This window comes from Taudactylus pleione, unplaced genomic scaffold (genome assembly GCF_031769625.1).
Source record: "Taudactylus pleione unplaced genomic scaffold, aTauple2 ptg000093l, whole genome shotgun sequence".
Taxonomy (NCBI): domain Eukaryota; kingdom Metazoa; phylum Chordata; class Amphibia; order Anura; family Myobatrachidae; genus Taudactylus; species Taudactylus pleione.
In genome coordinates this window covers 3,030,452-3,049,609 of record NW_028284495.1, presented here as the reverse complement: position 1 = coordinate 3,049,609, position 19,158 = coordinate 3,030,452, and the positions used below count along the sequence as shown (strand labels likewise).

At 40.8% G+C, this 19,158-nt stretch overlaps 2 protein-coding genes across 2 annotated transcripts in view; both read left to right on the top strand.

The window, feature by feature from the left end:
- RP1 (RP1 axonemal microtubule associated) overlaps nucleotides 1-19,158 on the top strand; it is a 668,735-nt gene that overhangs the window by 45,376 nt on the left and 604,201 nt on the right. The window contains exons 2-3 of the mRNA XM_088469748.1: nucleotides 4,224-4,881; nucleotides 6,575-6,746. Coding sequence (XP_088325874.1) covers nucleotides 4,237-4,881; nucleotides 6,575-6,746 — 817 coding nt within the window. The 5' untranslated portion in view covers nucleotides 4,224-4,236. The remainder of the gene's footprint in view (nucleotides 1-4,223; nucleotides 4,882-6,574; nucleotides 6,747-19,158) is intronic.
- On the top strand, nucleotides 11,351-16,314 carry LOC148526794 (oxygen-regulated protein 1-like). The gene has a single exon (XM_088469517.1). It carries the CDS (start codon nucleotides 11,351-11,353, stop codon nucleotides 16,238-16,240), a length of 4,890 nt encoding a protein of 1,629 aa, XP_088325643.1. The 3' UTR covers nucleotides 16,241-16,314.

The following is a 19,158-nucleotide window of genomic DNA, read 5'->3' as shown; positions in this document are numbered from 1 at the left end:
AGCAGCCACTATTTTCCCCATGTTTTCTGCAGCGCCTGTGTATAATGAATGGGACCTGAGAGTGTGTGGTGTGGGCTAGCACTCCCTGCCGCTATTATAGATGCGCAATCATTACTAGCGCACAATTGGACCAGTCCTATGCTTGGTAAAAGAGATATCTCTGAAATCAGACGGATCTCTGCATACTTACAACTTTGAATAGGTCGTAATTCTGTATACATGCAAATGTCCCGTTGCTGCCCAGTTGCTCCCATTCAACGCAGGTGGAAATTAGTCGTTCATCTCTGAATCAGGCCCAATATAGTTATAAAATGGCTACATACTTGTTTGGGTCCCTACATCCACCTTTGCCTCATACATATACTGTATATATACAGTAATATTTCCTTACACCACATCCTGACAAAACTTCAAGATTCCAGTGTTTAGTTGGAAATTGATCACAAAACTGTTATATAGACCTGTTATAAATAATAATTACTAATAATTGTTATAGGTCATTAGCCAAAGTACTTTACTGTGAGCCTGATTCAGAGATGTATGCAAGTCCGTTTGTTTGTGTACATATCCGATTGTTGGGAGTCTGCACATGTACAGAATGGGTCCTGCGTGATTGCTCTCAGGGCCTGATTCAGAGCTGAACGCTCTGACCAGAGCGTTCGCTCTGAATCAGGGCCCTCCTACCTTTTTTTGGAGCGTCCTCATGGACGCTCGCATAGCTGTGGGTTACCAACCACAGCTATAGCGAGCGTCCATGATAATGGTCGCGATGGTCTTGACCATCGCGACCATCAGGCTTGCAACGGAGACCCTGCACCATGTCTGTGAGGTGGCCCCGCTACCAGATCTTCATCATGTGACGCTGCTCCTCTAACACCTGGATGCCTGGTGCAGGCAGCATCACACAATGCTGTACACAAAGCAGGCAAGATGCAGGATCATGCTCACATACACCAGTCCCTGCTGTTCCCCTGTCACTGTGATGCCTGTATGCCTCCTGCAGGCTGAAGCATGAGCAGTAATGTAACATGAGGCACGCTATGGGTGACCTATTTGTGCCACCTATCACAATACCAGTGCTGCCCCCCCACTGCTATGGGTGACCTATGTGTGCCACCTTTCACAGTACTAGCGTTGCCCCCCCCACCTCTATGCGTAACCCATGTGTGCCACCTATCACAATACCAGTGTTGCCCACCCACCTCTATTGGTGACCTATGTGTGCCACCTATCACAATACCAGTGTTTCCACCTTGCCTCTATGGGTGACCTATGGTGCCACCTATCACAATATTAATGCTGGATGGTATTGCCCTGCCACTTCCCTGAAGCTGTGCAATACTGTCCACCTCTGAATCAGGCACAGTGTCTTAAGGTGCCTACACACTAGACGATCTTTGGAATGATATGCCAGATTCTGACGCATCGGAACGACATATCGTTTAAAATCGTCTAGTATGTATGCTCTATGTTGTTCGGTCTCATCATCCTGTTGGCCTGCATGTAGGGCCGACCTGACGATCTGGCTGATTACCCCATGTTGCGTGATGCGGCAGGGGCAAACAACCCGAGCAGTTGGGCACCGGGTCGTCTAGTGTGTACGGGCCATACTATATGTCGGCCTGTCTGCGGGGGAATAGTGGGTCGCATCGCTGGGTACAGACATCGTTAAGTGTGTACCCAACTTTAGTTTGTCAATAAACCTGAAAGATAGAAATTAAAACACTTTACAGTCACTGGTTTATAATACAAAGCATGTTCATTATTCTGTCTAGTTCAAGAGATTATTGACAGTGAACCAAACACCATGAAATGCTGCCAAATTAATGTTTTCTGTGTTCTGCATTTATATTTATATTTGACTTCAGACAGCCATGAATTTTTAACTAGTACCATTCCCGGAAGATTGCGCTGGACTTAGTGAAGTCACACTGTTGTGTTCTATCTATTTAAACATGCAAACATTGTAATTAAAAGCCAGCTATAAATTGCTGGTAATTACTGGTATGTATTTCAATTAAATAAGCTACTAATGCTGAATGCATAGTATAAAGGAAATGTGTGTTTAATATGCATGAAATGTGAATTGGCCGAGTAATCTTGCAGTGTTAAAGTGGAATGAAAAGTAGGATTGCATCTGAGTTATCATGAACAATTAAAGTGTGTTTTGATAATGGAAGATGCATCAGAGCTCATTTGCACATGAAGTGGAGCAGGCTGAACTGAGTAACGCAATGTAACCAACACCAGGGGTGGAAGACAGCAGGCATCATAGCAAATCCTTAGTAGGGGCCAGTCAATGCCGCTGTAGCTTCGCGAGCTCCTGCTCTGTGCACCTGCGTCCTGCTCTGAAAAGAACTTCGCTCTGCTCTTTTCCGAACAGAGTAGAATGTCTGAGGAGGCACCTTGGAGGAGGATCTGTAGAACCATTTCTGTCTGTCTCAATAGTCACCTCCCAGGAATACCCAGCACACTTCCAAGACTTCAGATACTGAGCGTTTCAATTGTAACTGCGCCTCTGTGGTACGCATGTGCTGTGCGACTTTTTAGTGATACATGTGCAGTCGAAAAATATCAACAATTTGGGTGAATATTGGCATAGCGAGTGATTCGGAATCAGGCCCACGGTTTGTACACAAGCCGAGTATAGTATAACATAACATATAAGAAAAATTACAGCTCATTTAGATAACCAGAATAATGTGGGTGACGAGGGGAACTGCTGCCTCTTTCTGTTTTGTGACTTTATATGCCTATTTTTGTTATGGTGTTGGCATTTTTACTGCACCGGACCGCACACCCTGCACCCATGTTTAATACTTACCACACCAGAGTTCCACGTTGGCGTTGTAATAACAGCACAAATCACCGGGAAAATGGCAAGGTGGCCATACTCCAGGAGATTTACGCATGCGCAGTAGATGGTGTCCCTGGTACTAAGGCACGGGTGCCATGTGGCGTGGGCATCATGTTACTGGATAGCTGCACATGCACAGTCATGTTACCAGAGACCTGCACATGTGCAATAGAGGTGTCCCTGGTATCATGGCACGGGCATCATGTTACCAGATATCTGCACATGTACAGTTATGTTACCAGAGACCTGCACATGTGCAATAGAGGTGTCCCTGGTATCATGGCGCGGGCATCATGTTACAAAAGACCTGCATATGCACAGTCATGTTACCAGAGACCTGCACATGTGCAGTAGAGGTGTCCCTGGTACCATGGCATGGGCATCATGTTACTGGAGACCTGCACATGTGCAGTAGAGGTGTCCCTGGTACCATGGCGTGGGCATCATGTTACTGGAGACCTGCACATGTGCAGTAGAGGTGTCCTTGGTACCATTGCATGGGCATCATGTTACCGGAGACCTGCACATGCGCAGTAGACTCTGGCACAATGCCAGAGTCTACTACACCATAGAGAGGAGGGGGCCCGCACAGAGTAGTCTGCACACGGGCCTCCTCTTCTCTTAAATCACCCCTGCTTAGGGTTACTCAGATGGCCAATGCCTACTCAGTGGTGATCCGATGCTGCCTCTTTAGGTGCAGCAGTGGAACACAGAAGCCGGCAGGAGGTGTCTACTTACACAAGACACCTCCTATGGCATTTGCATAATAACACACAGCCGCTGTGTACAAAAATGCAGCGACTGTGTGTTTATCGTCCACCTCTGAATCAGCGCTATTGTTATGAAGATGGTGCTTCAGCTTTTAATGAGATGACTGGTGTTTCCTGTAGGCACATGCTGGGAAGTAAGACTTTGGATTTTCTGAAAAATAAAGATACAGTTGCATTATTTAAATTACTACTTATCAGCCTCTGTCCTCTGATATGCATAACTTTCCAGCAGTAAATAGGTAAAAAATGATTAACAAATAGTTGATTTGTACTTAGTTGACAATCTAAGACTTTACTAGAAAATAACACCTAAGGCCCCAGATTCTCAGTAACGTCTCAACTCAAGCGTGTAAATTGGAGGCAGCGCCATAGGGCAGGTCCACGTTAATGGTGAAACAGTGCTGGTGGCTTATGAACAAATTTCCTTACAGAAACATGTTGGATCACCCAAAATCCAGTAGCTTCCATGGAAAGTTGGGACTTTAATCAATTACTTCCAGTAACCTGGAAATATAAACAATTTATCAAATCTATTTCATTGTATATTTTAAATTGGTTCATAGCAGGGAAATAAACTATATGTTATTGCTTTTTAGGTTACTGTCAAAAATGAGTGAAACTACATCGACCAACATCTCGGTGGCTCCAGCCAACTCCACAGAGAGCATACAAGCTTTTTCTTCAAGGCATTCACGAATGACAGGTCCTGGTTTCACCAAAAGAATATGTTTCTACAAAAGTGGAGACCCAAGGTTTAATGGAATAAAAATGGTTGTGACCAACCGGTCTTTCAAGACATTTGATGCATTGCTAGACAACCTCTCCAAAAAAGTACCCCTGCCTTTTGGAGTAAGGAACATAACAACTCCACGTGGCATACATCCCATAACCTCTCTAGAGGAACTTGAAGATGGTAAATCCTATATTTGTTCCCATCAAAAGAAGATTAAGCCAATAAACCTTGAAAGAGCGAGCAAGAAACCATTGTTATGGCAGAGCAGCAGACCAATCAGTGCACGTCGCCGAGTTATGCAGGTGGCACGACAAAGTGAGGTTGCACCATTTCAAAGGGAAAACACTATTGTACTTGGAAGCTCAAAGAACTGTGTGGTATACAAAAATGGAGATAAAGAATTTAAACATGATTTGGTACTGAATAAGAAGTCTATACAAAACTTTGATGCCTTTCTGTATCAAATATCGGAGGCTTTGCAGTTTCCGGTCTTCAAACTTTACAGCACTGATGGAAGAAGGGTAAGAGTACTTAAAAATAGATGTTACTATATAAATAGAATTTACTAAATAAATAAGTAACATCCTATGAAAGTGGATTAATCAGAAAGTGGAGTAATAAAGCAAACAGATATTTAAACTTATTTTAGAGTATGTCATTAATGTAATTCCATGTTTAATCATGATTTTGATGTCTAAATTTGGTGTTTTAAATGGAGTGGTAATTGTTAATGAGCCATTTGGACCTAGGGGGTTAATTCAACATTGCTCATGTGTGCAATGCTGAATGCAGATTCCCGAAATGGGTCCTGTGTGATCGCATGCAGCCCCTGCTATGCCTCAGCCTGATTGTCAGGCAGAGGCATTTAAGGGGTGGTGCGGGGATGGGGACAGCTGGCGTTCCCAGAAACAGGGGGCATCGGCCCCGTTTTCAAGAAGTGAGGCCAGGGGATGCGTCTACGGATGCAATTTCCTGGACACACAAGCTGAGTCTTATTCAGCTGTCCTGGGGCCCGGCGCCGTCCACCAACGCATCCCAGCCTGCGACCTTGGTCACAGTGCTGGGATCACAAATGCAGCAGGGGGTGTCATACACCTCCTGCTGCATTTGCATATTAGCAAAGACGGAATTGCTTGTGAGCAGCTTTGCCAATCCTTCCTAAGCTGAATTACCCCCTATAGTAGTATAGGGGAGTGAGATTTTTTTTCCCTGGGTTTAATATATGCTCCATATTGTATTATAAATATGCATTTTATTATTGCATACACTTCTTCATTTCTAAAGATGATTTTATGTAATAAAACATAGCTTTGTCAGGGGTATATTTATCATTGGAGGCAGTCCCCCTAAAAATATATTTTGTTATTGCCACATATCATAGTAATAAGAAATTACTTTGGGAGGTATTTAACAATAAACCATGGATGGGACAACAGCTCCGACAGTCGTAGTTATAATTTGTGAGGTTTGTTGGTGCTCGCCATGTCACGCAAGTGCCACTGGTTTCATTGGCAATTCAAGGGTGATTTTAGAAGTGGGGAAGGGGGATGGTGATGTCCTAGCATTTTAGAAGCTGTAGGCACTTTTCTAAACTATTTTCATCTATACTATTAAAACAGTACAAACTTTGAAGTGGGCTCTCTTTGAGACTGTGGGCCTGACTCACTACCGATCTCAACTGCGATTACACACGCAATCGGGCAATTCTGCGCATGTGTATGCATTGTGGTGTGCGTGCGCAAACCGGCCACTGCAATCGGGACTGCAGTGACTACGCAGACCCATCATAGAGTGATTGACAGGAAGTGCCGTTTGCGGGAGGTGATGGGGGTTGGTCGGCGAAACGCTGTTGCATGGGCGTGCATAAATTAGCCACTGCGATGCCATAGCAATTCCTGAGTAAGGTCAGAGCTTGTGCATGAGGCTGCGATGGTGCTCGATAGTACCGATGATTTCTCAGTCTTGCTAAACATTAAGAATGTGTGTAAGGTAAAGTGGGCGCCCTTATGTGTGCTGCGATGGCATAGCGATCGCTATGGATTAGCTTACTATCGCAGTGAGGCTGCGTGTGTAATCGCTATTACAATCGCAGTTGCGATCCGTAATGAATCAGGCCCAGTGTGGTGAGATGTTATATTATATTAATCCATTTCTAGCACGATTTATAAAATATTTTAATAATCCATGATTTTGGCTACTTTTGTAATCTCACAGATTCTTAGCACCCATGCTCTCCTGCTGAGTTCTGGAACAATAGTAGCAGCTGGCAGAGAACCTTTTAAGGCAGTAAATTATGAGTCTGAAACAGAATATCTACCAGCTAAATTACCTGGGATCTACCAACGCGTCTTTCCTAAATCAAGAACAAAACCAGAAATGAGAAGCCGTGAGTAGAATTAATCTAACTCCCCTTTTATTAACCTTTCTAATAATTTTCTAAGAATTCTCAACATGCAAAAAAGTTGACATGACAAAAGTTAGACAGTACAGAATGTCGACATGTTCAAAAGTTCGACACGGAAAATGATTTTATTTTTCTAACTTTATTCTTCTCCCTAACCTTTATCCTCCCCTTGGTGCCTCCCCTAACCGTCCTTCCTAGTGCCAAACCCTAACTCTAAACCTAACCCTAAAAATAAATAATAAAATGTTTCAACCATTTCTGTGTTGACCATTTCCACGTCGACCTTTTCACCATGTTGACCTTTTGTACCTGTCGACTTTTTGTCATGTCGACTTTCTTCCATGTCGAACTTCTGGTGTTGAACAAATCTTTGTCGATCTTTTGTATGGAACCCCTAAAATCATGAGTTCCACTTTGTATACTTTTTTGTCCAAGATTACGTATAGTCTAAGTATATTTATGAACACAGCCCACTTACTCTTTCAACTATTCTGCCATGAGGAGCAATAATATTAATTAGAAACAAATGTGTGTAACAAAGAAACAGCTTATTTTAATATAAGCAAAGTTACAAAAGATAAAAACACATATTAAAAGCTATAGAGCTGATGCAGAGTTGGACAAAACTGCATCAAAAATTGTAGGTGTAAAATGCTTGCACTAAAGAAGCTGCAATTGCTTACATATGTAACGCTGCTATCACAATCGCTGAAACAAGCAGTGCATTATTAATAAGTGGATCACAAGTGGCTCGCTACTGATGACAATTGTCACCATCATCAGTGCAGTCACACCTGCTGCAGACCACTCACAAATACTATAAGACAAGTTTTTTGGACACATAAGCGTCTGTGTCTCCAGGGCCATAACTACAGTAGGAGTGTGCTATCACCCAGCGTGCAAGACCCCCCAGTGGCAACTGTATTTGGCTTGCAGGATGCCTGGAATGGCACTTCTCAGCCTGAAGAGCCCGCTGGGCAAGTCTTTAGGACTCAGGTTCCCTCAGGGTGTGTTAGTATACTGCTACTATGGCACCGTGTCACAGTCTGCATGTGTAAGTAATTGCATGACCACTCCCTTATCACTCGAAGTTGTAGCACCTCTTTCCTCCCCCGTCCTCTCAAGGCACAGGTGGGTGTGAGTGCCACAGTTACCCAAGTCTACATAGGTGCATAAGCCTGCACTCATTTTCTTGGCAAGCAAAGAGCGATTTCATATAAGATACTCTACACAAACTCACGTAGCAGTTGCTGTGTATCAGCCCACTATGATGTCATGTTTTTTGTGCAAGTTATGATGTCTTGCTCTTTTTGATGCACTTAATATGGAAAAAGTCATACTGACCGATATATACTAATTTTCTCACCATCTTTCCTTTTTGAATTTTGTCCGCAAGTGACCTCTCAGTTGCGCTAGGGCTCCCAGTGGAGCAGTATTGTTGCTTTTTGTCTTGTCAAGAACTGTGAATGCTATATGGTCCGAAGAGGACCTTTTCCAATGATTTGTAGATCAACAAGCGCCATCATATCCTGACAGCCTTGCTGGGACCAGTAGTCCACTTTTAAAAAACAATATTAATCACAACTAGCTACCCACTGCATCAAGGGTACGGAGAAGAGGGGTATGTACCCAGGGCTGGTTGTCTTTAGACCAGGGAATCCCATTTATTGGTACCAACTATTCCCTAGGGATTCCAGGCCTTGGCTGTTCGGTCTAGGGCTGGTTGACATTATGGCAGAGGGACCCACGCTGCATGTCTTTCTGCTTTAGTGTCAATAGCACTGGCCGGTTGTTTATCTAAAATGATCATGGAAAACAGTGCAAAACATTGTGGGCTTGATTCAGGGTCGGTCGCAAGCGGCCGCTCGGTCGTACGCATCCGATGTTTCCAAACCACGCATGCGTACGGTTAGTTGTGTGCATGTGCGTACGAGACCTTGCGATCCAAAATGCTGTCGATCGTACGGCTTACGAGCAGGAAGTGGCTTCCAAGAGTTGATTGACATGAAAGTCCGTTTGTGGGTGTTGACGGGGGTGGTGGTCTAAAAACGCAGGCGTTCCTCACCGTTTTCAAGGCGTTTTAGGGGCGTACATAAATTTCCTGCTACGACATAGAAGGCCGGAAGTAGTAAAATGTCACTCTGTGAGCAGGTTAGAGGCCTGGCTGATTGTACAGCTTGAGGTTGGGTATGTGCTCTCTCAAGCACCAGAGCACAATCGATACTATCGAATGTGACTGATGTTATGTTTAATGTTTCTATTTTGTGCCACACAATGCAAGCAGCTAATAATTGTTTGATGTTGCTAATAACACTGCTAATTGGCTTATAATTGATTCAGTTGCGTTTGCATTAGAGAATAATAAGAATAAATATATTCCATGGGGATGGCTTATTCAATGTGTTTTTTTGTTAATTTTTGTTGTAATTTGCACACAACACAAGCGGCTGCACCCATCAGAAGAAAATTAACATACAGCGACTGACAACGACTGACAACGATTGACTCGATCGCTAGCTGCTATCACTCGCTAGCTAGAGGAGGTGCATCGTTCACGTATGGGCGTCACTTTGGTTGCGACCGACCGGCCAAGCGATTGCTTCCCTTTTCAGTTTTGCGGTCGTTAGGCGTACGACCGAGCGGCCACTCACGACCGACTCTGAATGAGGGCCAGTGTGTGTATCAAAAACACTGCACAAAGGTAGATGTATAGAAAAAAAGCATTAGACTTATTCACATTGCATAAATAAGCAGAAAACTAAAATGAGAATAAAAAAATTAAATAAATATATAATTTAGCATTCAATAAAAGAGTATATTGTATACAGGAGTCCCGGGTTTAAAAATATGATGGAAGTCACTGATTAAAATTGTTGTTGCCTAACCTGCAGGTTGGTATTACCAAGTGTTATTACCGTGTCCAAAAGCAACAGTTCATACCCTTCCACAGGTGGATTCTTGGGTTTTTAAATTCTTCCTGCAGCTCTGTGCAGTCCCGCTGGGGTAATTCCTAGGTTCCTGTGTCTTTAGAAGGTAGAATTTAAATGGGACCGGAGTTGAAAGTCACTTGATGTAAATCCTGATAAACCAGTGCATTCCTATGCAAAAGTTCCTGGATCTGTTTAGAGGATTCGCGTAACATGTTTTTATGTTATCTTCGTCAGAGGCTTATTGACCCATTACCCCTTTCTGTGAAATAAATACCCTTCCTGTATTATCACAATTAAATCCAGGTGTATAAATTGCAGGGGGGTGTGGTTAGTATATAAATATACGTATCTACTTTGTGCAGTCAGTTAAATACATAAATAAAAAAGCTGGTTGGTTGTGCGTAGTGCTGGTTGTTGAAAAAAAAAAAGAAGGACCCCATGCCGGTTTCCCCCCTATTTTTCAAAACTGGCCCTAAGTTTCATTATTAGCATTTTTTTCAGAATTTTAAACATCATAATTTTCAAGATTATAATATATAATAATAATAATTATTATAAATATAAAATATTATAATTATAATAATCAAGATCTGCCCAGTGCTATCTGCAAACGTATCTGCCAGAGGCAGGTCATTTATTTGGGTGGGTTTGGCAGTGCTTTTAGGTAAGGTTCTAACCAACCACTTAGTAAATATGAGGTTTCTATACTTGTAATGTTAAGATCATTGATGGTGAACTACTCTAAAGTGTGGTTTGTCATCAGTTTCTCATCTGTTTGCACTTTCGTAAATCAGCAAATTACAGAGATGTAGTACTGCCGGAAAACCCAAAACCGAAGCATACCCTATGTGTCTATATGTGCTTGATAAATTGCTCCAGATCATCTGCATAACATGAGTAGCTTCCTGATGGTTTATGGATAGCACATATAACATAGCTATCATCAAGACCTGCCAGAAGACACCACAGTCAGTTTATGGATGGTCCCAACAAAAGGCATGTCACTGTCAGGTAACTTAAATGCTGAGTTGCTAAACACCTAGTACATGTGAAAACACTCATAGGTTGATAACTGTATGAGACATGTAATCAACCTATTATTTTTCCCCATATCATACACCTCTGAAAGCTATATAAATAACTGAGTGCCCAGTAGGAAATTATCTCTTCTGTTGTTGTCAATCTTCATTATATATTGTATGGTGCACCTTCCTGGAAGAACTTTACAGGTATTATCCAACATTGACCAAATACAGGGAAAAAGGGTGAATTTATGGTCTGTGCAGATGTAGTTTAATTTTTTTGTATATAACTCTAATAAATAAGCAAAACCCTAGTATAATGATTGTTTTATGTAATTTCTTTCCCATCTTTTTCTTATCCACAATCCCTCAATCATACAATTATAGTTTGTTTTCATGTGTATTATAATGCAAATAATATGGTTTCCTATATGTCCTTCAATAATTTGTTTCTAATAAATGTGTGTGTACATCATGATTTATTTGCCTTTCTTACTTGCTTTTACTAACTTTCATCTTTATCTCTTTCCTTTTCTTCCATGATTGCCTCTATATGCTGTCTTCTCACCTGGATAACTTAAACTCTTAAATTACCTTTTATTATTCATCTATTCTTGTCATGAATTCATACTGAATGTCAGATGTGAAGACTAGTGAGCCTGTCACAACTCCCAGTGAACAGGATCTCGTCCATTCTTCAGCAAATGTATGCAATAGCGACAGAGACTTTGCAGATTTTTCCCACATACCAGACAACGAAATACACCTAACAGAACAGTGGCCACATTCCGGGGAGGAATTGCCAGTTATTTCTCCAGGGGACAACATTGAAAAATCAGTCCATCTTAACTGTGATGGAACTATGACTGTAGAAATGAAAGTTCGTTTTAAGATAAGAGAAGAAGAAACCATTAATTGGTCAACCACAGTCAGTAGAGCCAACCTATCCTATTACAAAAAAAAGGTTATTTGTTCTTCTGTTAATCCAGAAATTCAATCAGTAAGTATCATAGATTCTCCTAAAATAATAACTAACATTGACCACAAAACCCATGATGAAACTAAAGATTCAATAGAACATAGATACGAAACTAATGCTGAAAGAGTCCAAAACCAAATTCAAGATTACAATGTTATTTCTGATCAAAACACAACATCCCCTATGAAAAGAGAAAAGCTTAGTTTCTACAGACCTCCCACACCGGGGATTAGAAAAAGCCAAGAGAGACGGTTGTTCATCAGGAGGGCATCAGAAGGGAAACTGCAAGAAAATATGAAACACATGTTCAGTTTTAATGATATGGAGAGCAACCCTGTACAATCTGTAAATGATATTCTGGATCATTGCAATAAACAAATGTTGACAACTGCTGACAATGTTAATTTAAGATCTAATGGGGCTGACCCAAAACGAACTGAAACAGATCACAAAAATGAAGAGAACTTTTTCAAATTAGAAGAGGAGAACTTTGACATAGGAGAGACCCCTCGCATGGAACTGTTGCATAGAAATACAGTATACGAAAAAGGTGTGAGGAAATCTGACAGAAGTGATTATGTGTGTTTCACAGGACTTTCTACGGGAGATAGACCCTACTCTGCAGGCAAACACATGTACCATCAGGATCAATTTAAATTTAAAGAAATCAAAAGGTCTGTGAGTGCTTCCATTACATTCTCTGAAGAATCCCCATTACATGGAGAAACAACACATACAAATAATGAATCAGAACTGGATCTTAAAGATTGCCTGGATTCAGTGTCACAAGGAAATGCTGTGTCACCAATGGCGGCGGTGCCCACCACCAACTCTACAAATGAAACTCATGGTACAAAGGACCTATCATCAGCCACTTCTATGGACAATTTAGTAACAGGGTCGGGAACCGACAGCTGCCTCAGCAATGATAATCATTCTACATCCTCTATGGGACAAAAGAAAAAGAAGAAGATTATAGGAGATTCATTAAAGGAAATTAATACAAATGTTCCAAATGATGGAAAACCTCCTCTAGAATCTACACAAATAGTTTGTGGAATATCTTGTGGCGGTATGAACCCTGAGACAAAACATATTGTATTTGAAGAAATATTTCCTCCCCAGAAGTCCTCTATTACAAATCAATCTGAAGCAGGTACAATAAGGAAATTAAAGGGCAACAGGCAAATGGCAAAGGTAAAGCCAAGATCTGTTAAAACAATTGATAAATCCATTTATTCCCTAAATCAAAATAGTGAGAAAAACAAAGAGAAGAAAGACAATGCAGAGATTGACATAATTTCCAGCAAAGAAATAGCAGATTACAGTGGCACCATTGTCTCAAATGGTTCTATACTTTACACTGATGACCAAGCAGAGTGTTCCCTTACTGAATATAACCATGTAACAGATGAACCCATACCCAAAAACATTTCAGAAAAATCTAAAAGATCACAGAAAACAGCAAAAAAGCAAAAAGTTCCAAAGAAGAAACCAAATAACAAAGTACATGAAACAAAAACAGCAAATAATACAAACAGATTGGAATCAGAGGAAGTTAGTAATTCTCCAACTCTCCCAAATGATCTTGAAAGCTATATTCAAACCTGGCTAACAAATATATTACCTAATGCTGCCTTACCTGTGCTTCAGCTGCTGTCTTCTACAAGGTTAGAGAGTGATCTCACACATTCCAGCAAAGACTCAGGCTCTCAGCCACGTGCAGAAACAACTATGATGATGACAGGTGAAGTGTGTAGAAATGCAAATGGTATCCAGATGCATAACGAGGATGAAGAACATCAAGTGGAACCATTTCATGCAGAACCAATGACACAAAAAGAGATGTTTATACAAAATATCGAATCATTTACTGACGATGCTGTCTCAGTTGTCATGGAAAGCAGTAAACACTTTGCAGAATTATTTGCCCAGCAGCTTACAGATTTTGGACACAACACCTTTTGTGAGAGCAATAAAGCCGAGGAGTTAATCAATTGTATGGCAAGCCACCAACTCATAAATGTGCCTCCAAAAAAGGCAAGCACTGATGCCGCTGTTCAGGTTGAAAATAAGACATTAGCGGATTACATCAAATGTAGTTGCATGAGAGATGTGTGGGCAGAACAGCTGAAGCTGTCCCCTCAAAACATACAAAACTCAAAGTGTAGGCAATTAGAAAAGTCCTTAAGTCTCCCAAATTCTCCATCTAAAGTAGATTCTTCGTCATCTCGGCTACTGCTTGCCTGGCTGATAGTCCTACATTTAAAACAGGGTATGTTCCAAACAATAGAGGGCTTGTCCAACAGCCCTAACAGTAGTTCTACAATATTTACCTTACTTCAGACACTGAAACAAATCGCCATTACTGAAAAAGCAGATGACTTGAAAGCAGCTGTTCTAAATTTGCAAGAGTCAAGGTTTCATTTAGTTACGAATAACGTCCAAAGCGTAATTGAGCCTACACCTATGCAGGAATACCCAAGAGTCCCAACAAATAGTATCGATAGTGACCAACTTCATCACTTGAATGTTAAAGACAAAGTTGATTCACAATGCATGACAGAACCGTGTGACAAGCCAGATTTATTGAAAAATGAAGCACAAAATGTCTTGGCTGGTGACAGTGACGACTTACATTTTTTTGCAGCTGAACTATACAGAGAACTTTCTGGGGAAAATTGTCATAATGAATCTAGTGAGTATCTACAACAATGCAGTCTACTAGAATCTCAAGAGTCATTCAATATTGTGGCTACTGATTTGCCGATGGAAGAATCAATATCAACTGACATAGATCATTTAGAAAAATGTCATGTGGATTTATCCCAGACATATACAGCTTCATCCATGTCACATATTAACTTTGGAAGTGATCACAACATGGAAACATGCAGTGTTTCTCCCAAAAAAGTGTCCAAAGTAAAAATGATGGTGCAAGAGATGGAACAAAGGAAAAATATTTCTCATGGCTCTGAACATCAAAAGTGTTTGCAAAGTCCCATGTCTTCTGATTGGTCAGACTATAGACCGGACAGTGAGGAGAGCATGAGTGATAACCTGAGGTCATCCAGTGAGATTATGACAGAGAGTGGAGAGGAACAGGTACACAAGAAGCTGTTTAAATCAGGTTATGTCAAACGAACTATTGAAAGACTTTATGGTAAAGCAGAATCTAAATTCAAACTACCTAAGACTCCAACATCTGTATCACCTATCAGTGTTATCCAAACCCAGCCTAAAAGATCTCCAAAGAATAAAAATAATGAACATTTCAGTGTACATTGTGAAAGTCACCAATGCGTGTCTAAAGAAAACATATCAAGTCCTAGTAATAAAAAAGAAATAGTAAAAGATAACTTAAGTAGCTTAAAAAGGTCATCATTGCCACTACTGGAGGATGCTGTTGACCATGGTTACTTAATTTCCCAAAGGCCCATGTCTTCCCAAAATAAGGAACTAAAAAAGTATTTTTTCAATGAAGGTGGTCATGCCGAAACAGACACAGGTACAGACGGTGGAGTACTCATAGATAAAGGGCGATGGCTACTGAAGGAAAATCATTTAGTGAGGAAGTCACCGCCTGCCATAACTGGAATGTATACTAATCTAGATACAACTTCTGCAGACACATTACTTGACAATACCAGTGATGATGTTTCTTACCTCCATTTTGCTTGCAAAATTAATGAAATGATAGCTGAAGTGTCTTCCTCGGAACTGGAGGATATGGCTAAGCCTAAGCACCACACATGCCATTACTTTAACATGCCCCATGGGAGTGACTCAGAACCCTTTAATGATGTATTCAGCACCAACTCAAAAGCCAGGCCCAAATCATCCGATGCTTTAATAAAAAGCAAAACACACGACTCTGTCTCATTGGAGTCCATAAAGAAGTTTGGAGCTAAAAGTGCAAGTTTAACATCATTTGCCACAGTTGAGTTCCATTACACTGGTAACAAGGTACATCCTTTGCCACAAGCTGATGCTGAAAATACTAGTGATGGCCAACCTCTCAGCTCTCCTAGCACAAGCCGGAGACAAGTAAAAGAACAGGACTCACTGGATAAGCTGCAAGTTATTTGTGGGCAGCACTGTCCAATCTTAACTGCCATAATGAATCCTATAAATGAATTGGATAGAGGATTTGCATACCGCCGCCCCTATGATATAGAGAATCTTCCAATGCTATATTCTGAACTCACCAAAAAAGAATCTCTCCAATTGTTAAATAAGTATCCATTTGTAGATGAGAATAACAATATACACTATAACATGAAACTTCCATGTATTAATGGCAGCAAGAGCAATAATAATAATATGTCATTTGTTTATGACAACAAATACATTTTGGAAGGTATTGAAGCTTTCAGAAATATGAGCAAAGGCAGGCAACATTTATCAAGTCTATATCCAATTTCAACAATACAAATTGTGAATATAATTAGACTTTACAGGGGAAATCAAACAAGCAATTTGTTTCAAGGAGTTTCATTTATGGGAAATGATGAAAATAACAATATTCTATATCACAATATATAAACCTCCACAAACCATGGCTAATAAAATTGTTACTATAATTTTATTACATTTCTTATCAACCTTTATGATCTTGCAAAACGTCTTATTAAATTAGAATTAAACACAGTTCTCTCTACTTCCTTTTTACCCTACTATCATGTCAATCTTTTTCACTAGATCAGAGGTTCGCAAACGTGGTCCTGCAGGTTTTAGAGATATCCATGATTAAGCACATGTTAAATCAAATTGACTGAGGTACTAATTAAGTCACCTGTGCTCAAACATGGATACCTCTAATACCTGCACTGTTGGGGAGCCTTGAGGACCGCGTTTGGGAACCTCTGCACTAGACTCATTCTCCAGCCTTTCTGCTAGGATAGGTTTTATTACCGCAGGGACAAATGAATTAATCTAGTAATGGTGCTAACCAAAGTATCTATCGTACATATTGTAATATCTTTTAAGACAGGAACTTTTTTAATTTTTTTATTTATTATTATTTTAATAATATTTTTACATTTCATTGTGCCGAACAGGAAATTAATTTTAAGCTGTTCAAGTTGTATATAAATTATTTTACTAAACAGTGTGCTAGGAATTTTCACTGGTGCTATCTGCGCATACATTTCAGGATATTGATAGGGCCTGAGATATTTGGTATTCCATATTCATTGTGGGAGATATGTTTTTGACGCTCTTACAGTCATAACACATGATGTTGCAGGTGGTGATGCTTATATTATACTTTTGCAGATCTTTTTTAGTAACAGCAGTGCCAACACTTATTTCTTTTTTAAGTTCACAATGAAACTGCAAATTAGTTCTTTCAAGAATTAAACATTTACTTTAAGCATCACAAAACACAAGAGCAATGCCATATTCACAAGCAAAGGGCCATATTAATAATAACATGGGGCTATGCACACAAATGTGCTTAAACTATCTCAACCCATCCGATTACAAGGGCTAGATTTTACTAAGTGGCATGTTTTACATTTAATATTAATGCCATTTTAAATTTCAGGATCAAAACCAATGAGAATCGGTGACTTGCAAAAGATGCCTCTTATTAAAGGGGAGATGTACTAAGCCTTGGAAAGAGTAAAAGTGAATGGACATAAAATCCCAACCAATCAGTCCTAACTGCCATTTTTCAAACACAGCCTGTAAACTGACAGTTAGGAGCTGATAGGTTGATACTTTGCCACTCTTCACTTCAAAAATCTAGCTCTAATTGGCTTTTCTCTAACAGAGTTGAAAAAATTGAACATCTATATTGATTGCAGGAATATTAGCACTTAGAACCATGTTATTTATTAATCTCCATTGGATGAAGGTTCAAAGAGCAGCATATTTTATACAATAAATCGTCACCTTGATAACATGAAAGCAAAATGTCTGCTTGTATTCATATTGTCACTTGCATTTATTATGTGCCTCTATATATATATATATATATATATATATATATATATATATATATATGAGGGGTGTGCACCGGCCACTTTTCGTGTTTTGGTGTTGGATCTGGATCTTTCTTCGTGTTTTGGATCTGGATTGGTTTTGCCAAAACCACCCTTCCGTGTTTTGGGTTCTGGGTTTTGTGTTTTGGATCTGTATTTTTTTGTAAAAAAGCATAAAAACAGCTAAAATCACAGAATTTGTAGGTTTTTCTGCTCCTATGCTATTATTAACCTCAATAACCTTAATTTCCACTCATTTCCAGTCTATTCTGAACACCTCACACCTCACAATAGTGTTTTTATGTCCAAAAGGTTGCACCGAGGTAGCTGGATGACTATACTAAGCGACACGAGTGGGAGGCACAAACACGTGACCCATCTAGGCGTGATACTGCAGTGGCAGACAGGATGGCAGTTTGAAAAACTAGGCCCCAAACTGTACATAATGCAAAGAAAAAAAAGAGGTGCAATATGGAATTGTCCTTGGGCCCTCCCACCCACCCTTATGTTGTATAAACAGGACATGCACACTTTAACAAACCAATCATTTCAGCACCAGGGTCTGCCACACAACTGTGGCTGAAATGATTGGTTCGTTTGGGCCCCCACAAAACAAGCTGGCAATTAATCTGTCCCTGCACAAACTGGCTCTACGGAGGCAAGATGTCATCCTCATCCTCCTCATCCACCGATTCCTCACCCTCTTCAGTGTGTACATCCTCATCCTCACAGAGTATTAACTCGTCCCCACTGGAATCCACAACCACAGGTCCCTCTGTACGTTCTGGAGGCTGGTCTCCCTGGAAGAGCGGATAATTCATTTTGATGAACATCATCTTCTCCACATTCTGTGGAAGCAACCTCCTACGCCTTTCGCTGACAAGGTTCCCGGCTGCACTAAACACTTTCGGAGTACACACTGGAGGGGGGGCAACTCAGGTAAAATAGAGCCAGTTTGTACAGGGGCCTCCAAATTGCCTCTTTTTCCTGCCAGTACAGGTATGGACAGTCTGACATGCCTACTTGGATGCTGTCACCGATGTAATCCTCCACCATTCTGTCAATGGTGACAGTATCATATGCAGTGACAGTAGACATGTCAGAAATTGTTGCCAGGTCATTCAGTCCGGACCAGATGTCCAAACTTGGTCCTGCCTGCCCTGCATCACCGCCAGCGGGTTGCTTAGGATACCTAAGTTTTTTCCTGGCAGCCCCAGTTGCGGGAGAAAATGAAGAAGGAGCTGTTGACGTGTCACGTTCCGCTTCAGCTGACAGTGTGTTCACCAGCAGGTCTTTGCACCTCTGCAGGCTTGTGTCGTCCGGAAAGAGAGACACCACATAGGCTTTAAACCTAGGATCGAGTACGGTGGCCAAAATGTAGTGGTCTGATTTCAACAGATTGACCACCCTGGAATCCTGGCAAAGCAAATGAAGGGCTTCATCCACAAGTCCCACATGCCGAGCGGAATCGCTCCG

What these genes read in the sequence shown, in the direction of transcription:
- LOC148526794 (XM_088469517.1), top strand. Translation starts at nt 11,351, where the DNA reads ATGTCAGATGTGAAGACTAGTGAGCCTGTCACAACTCCCAGTGAACAG.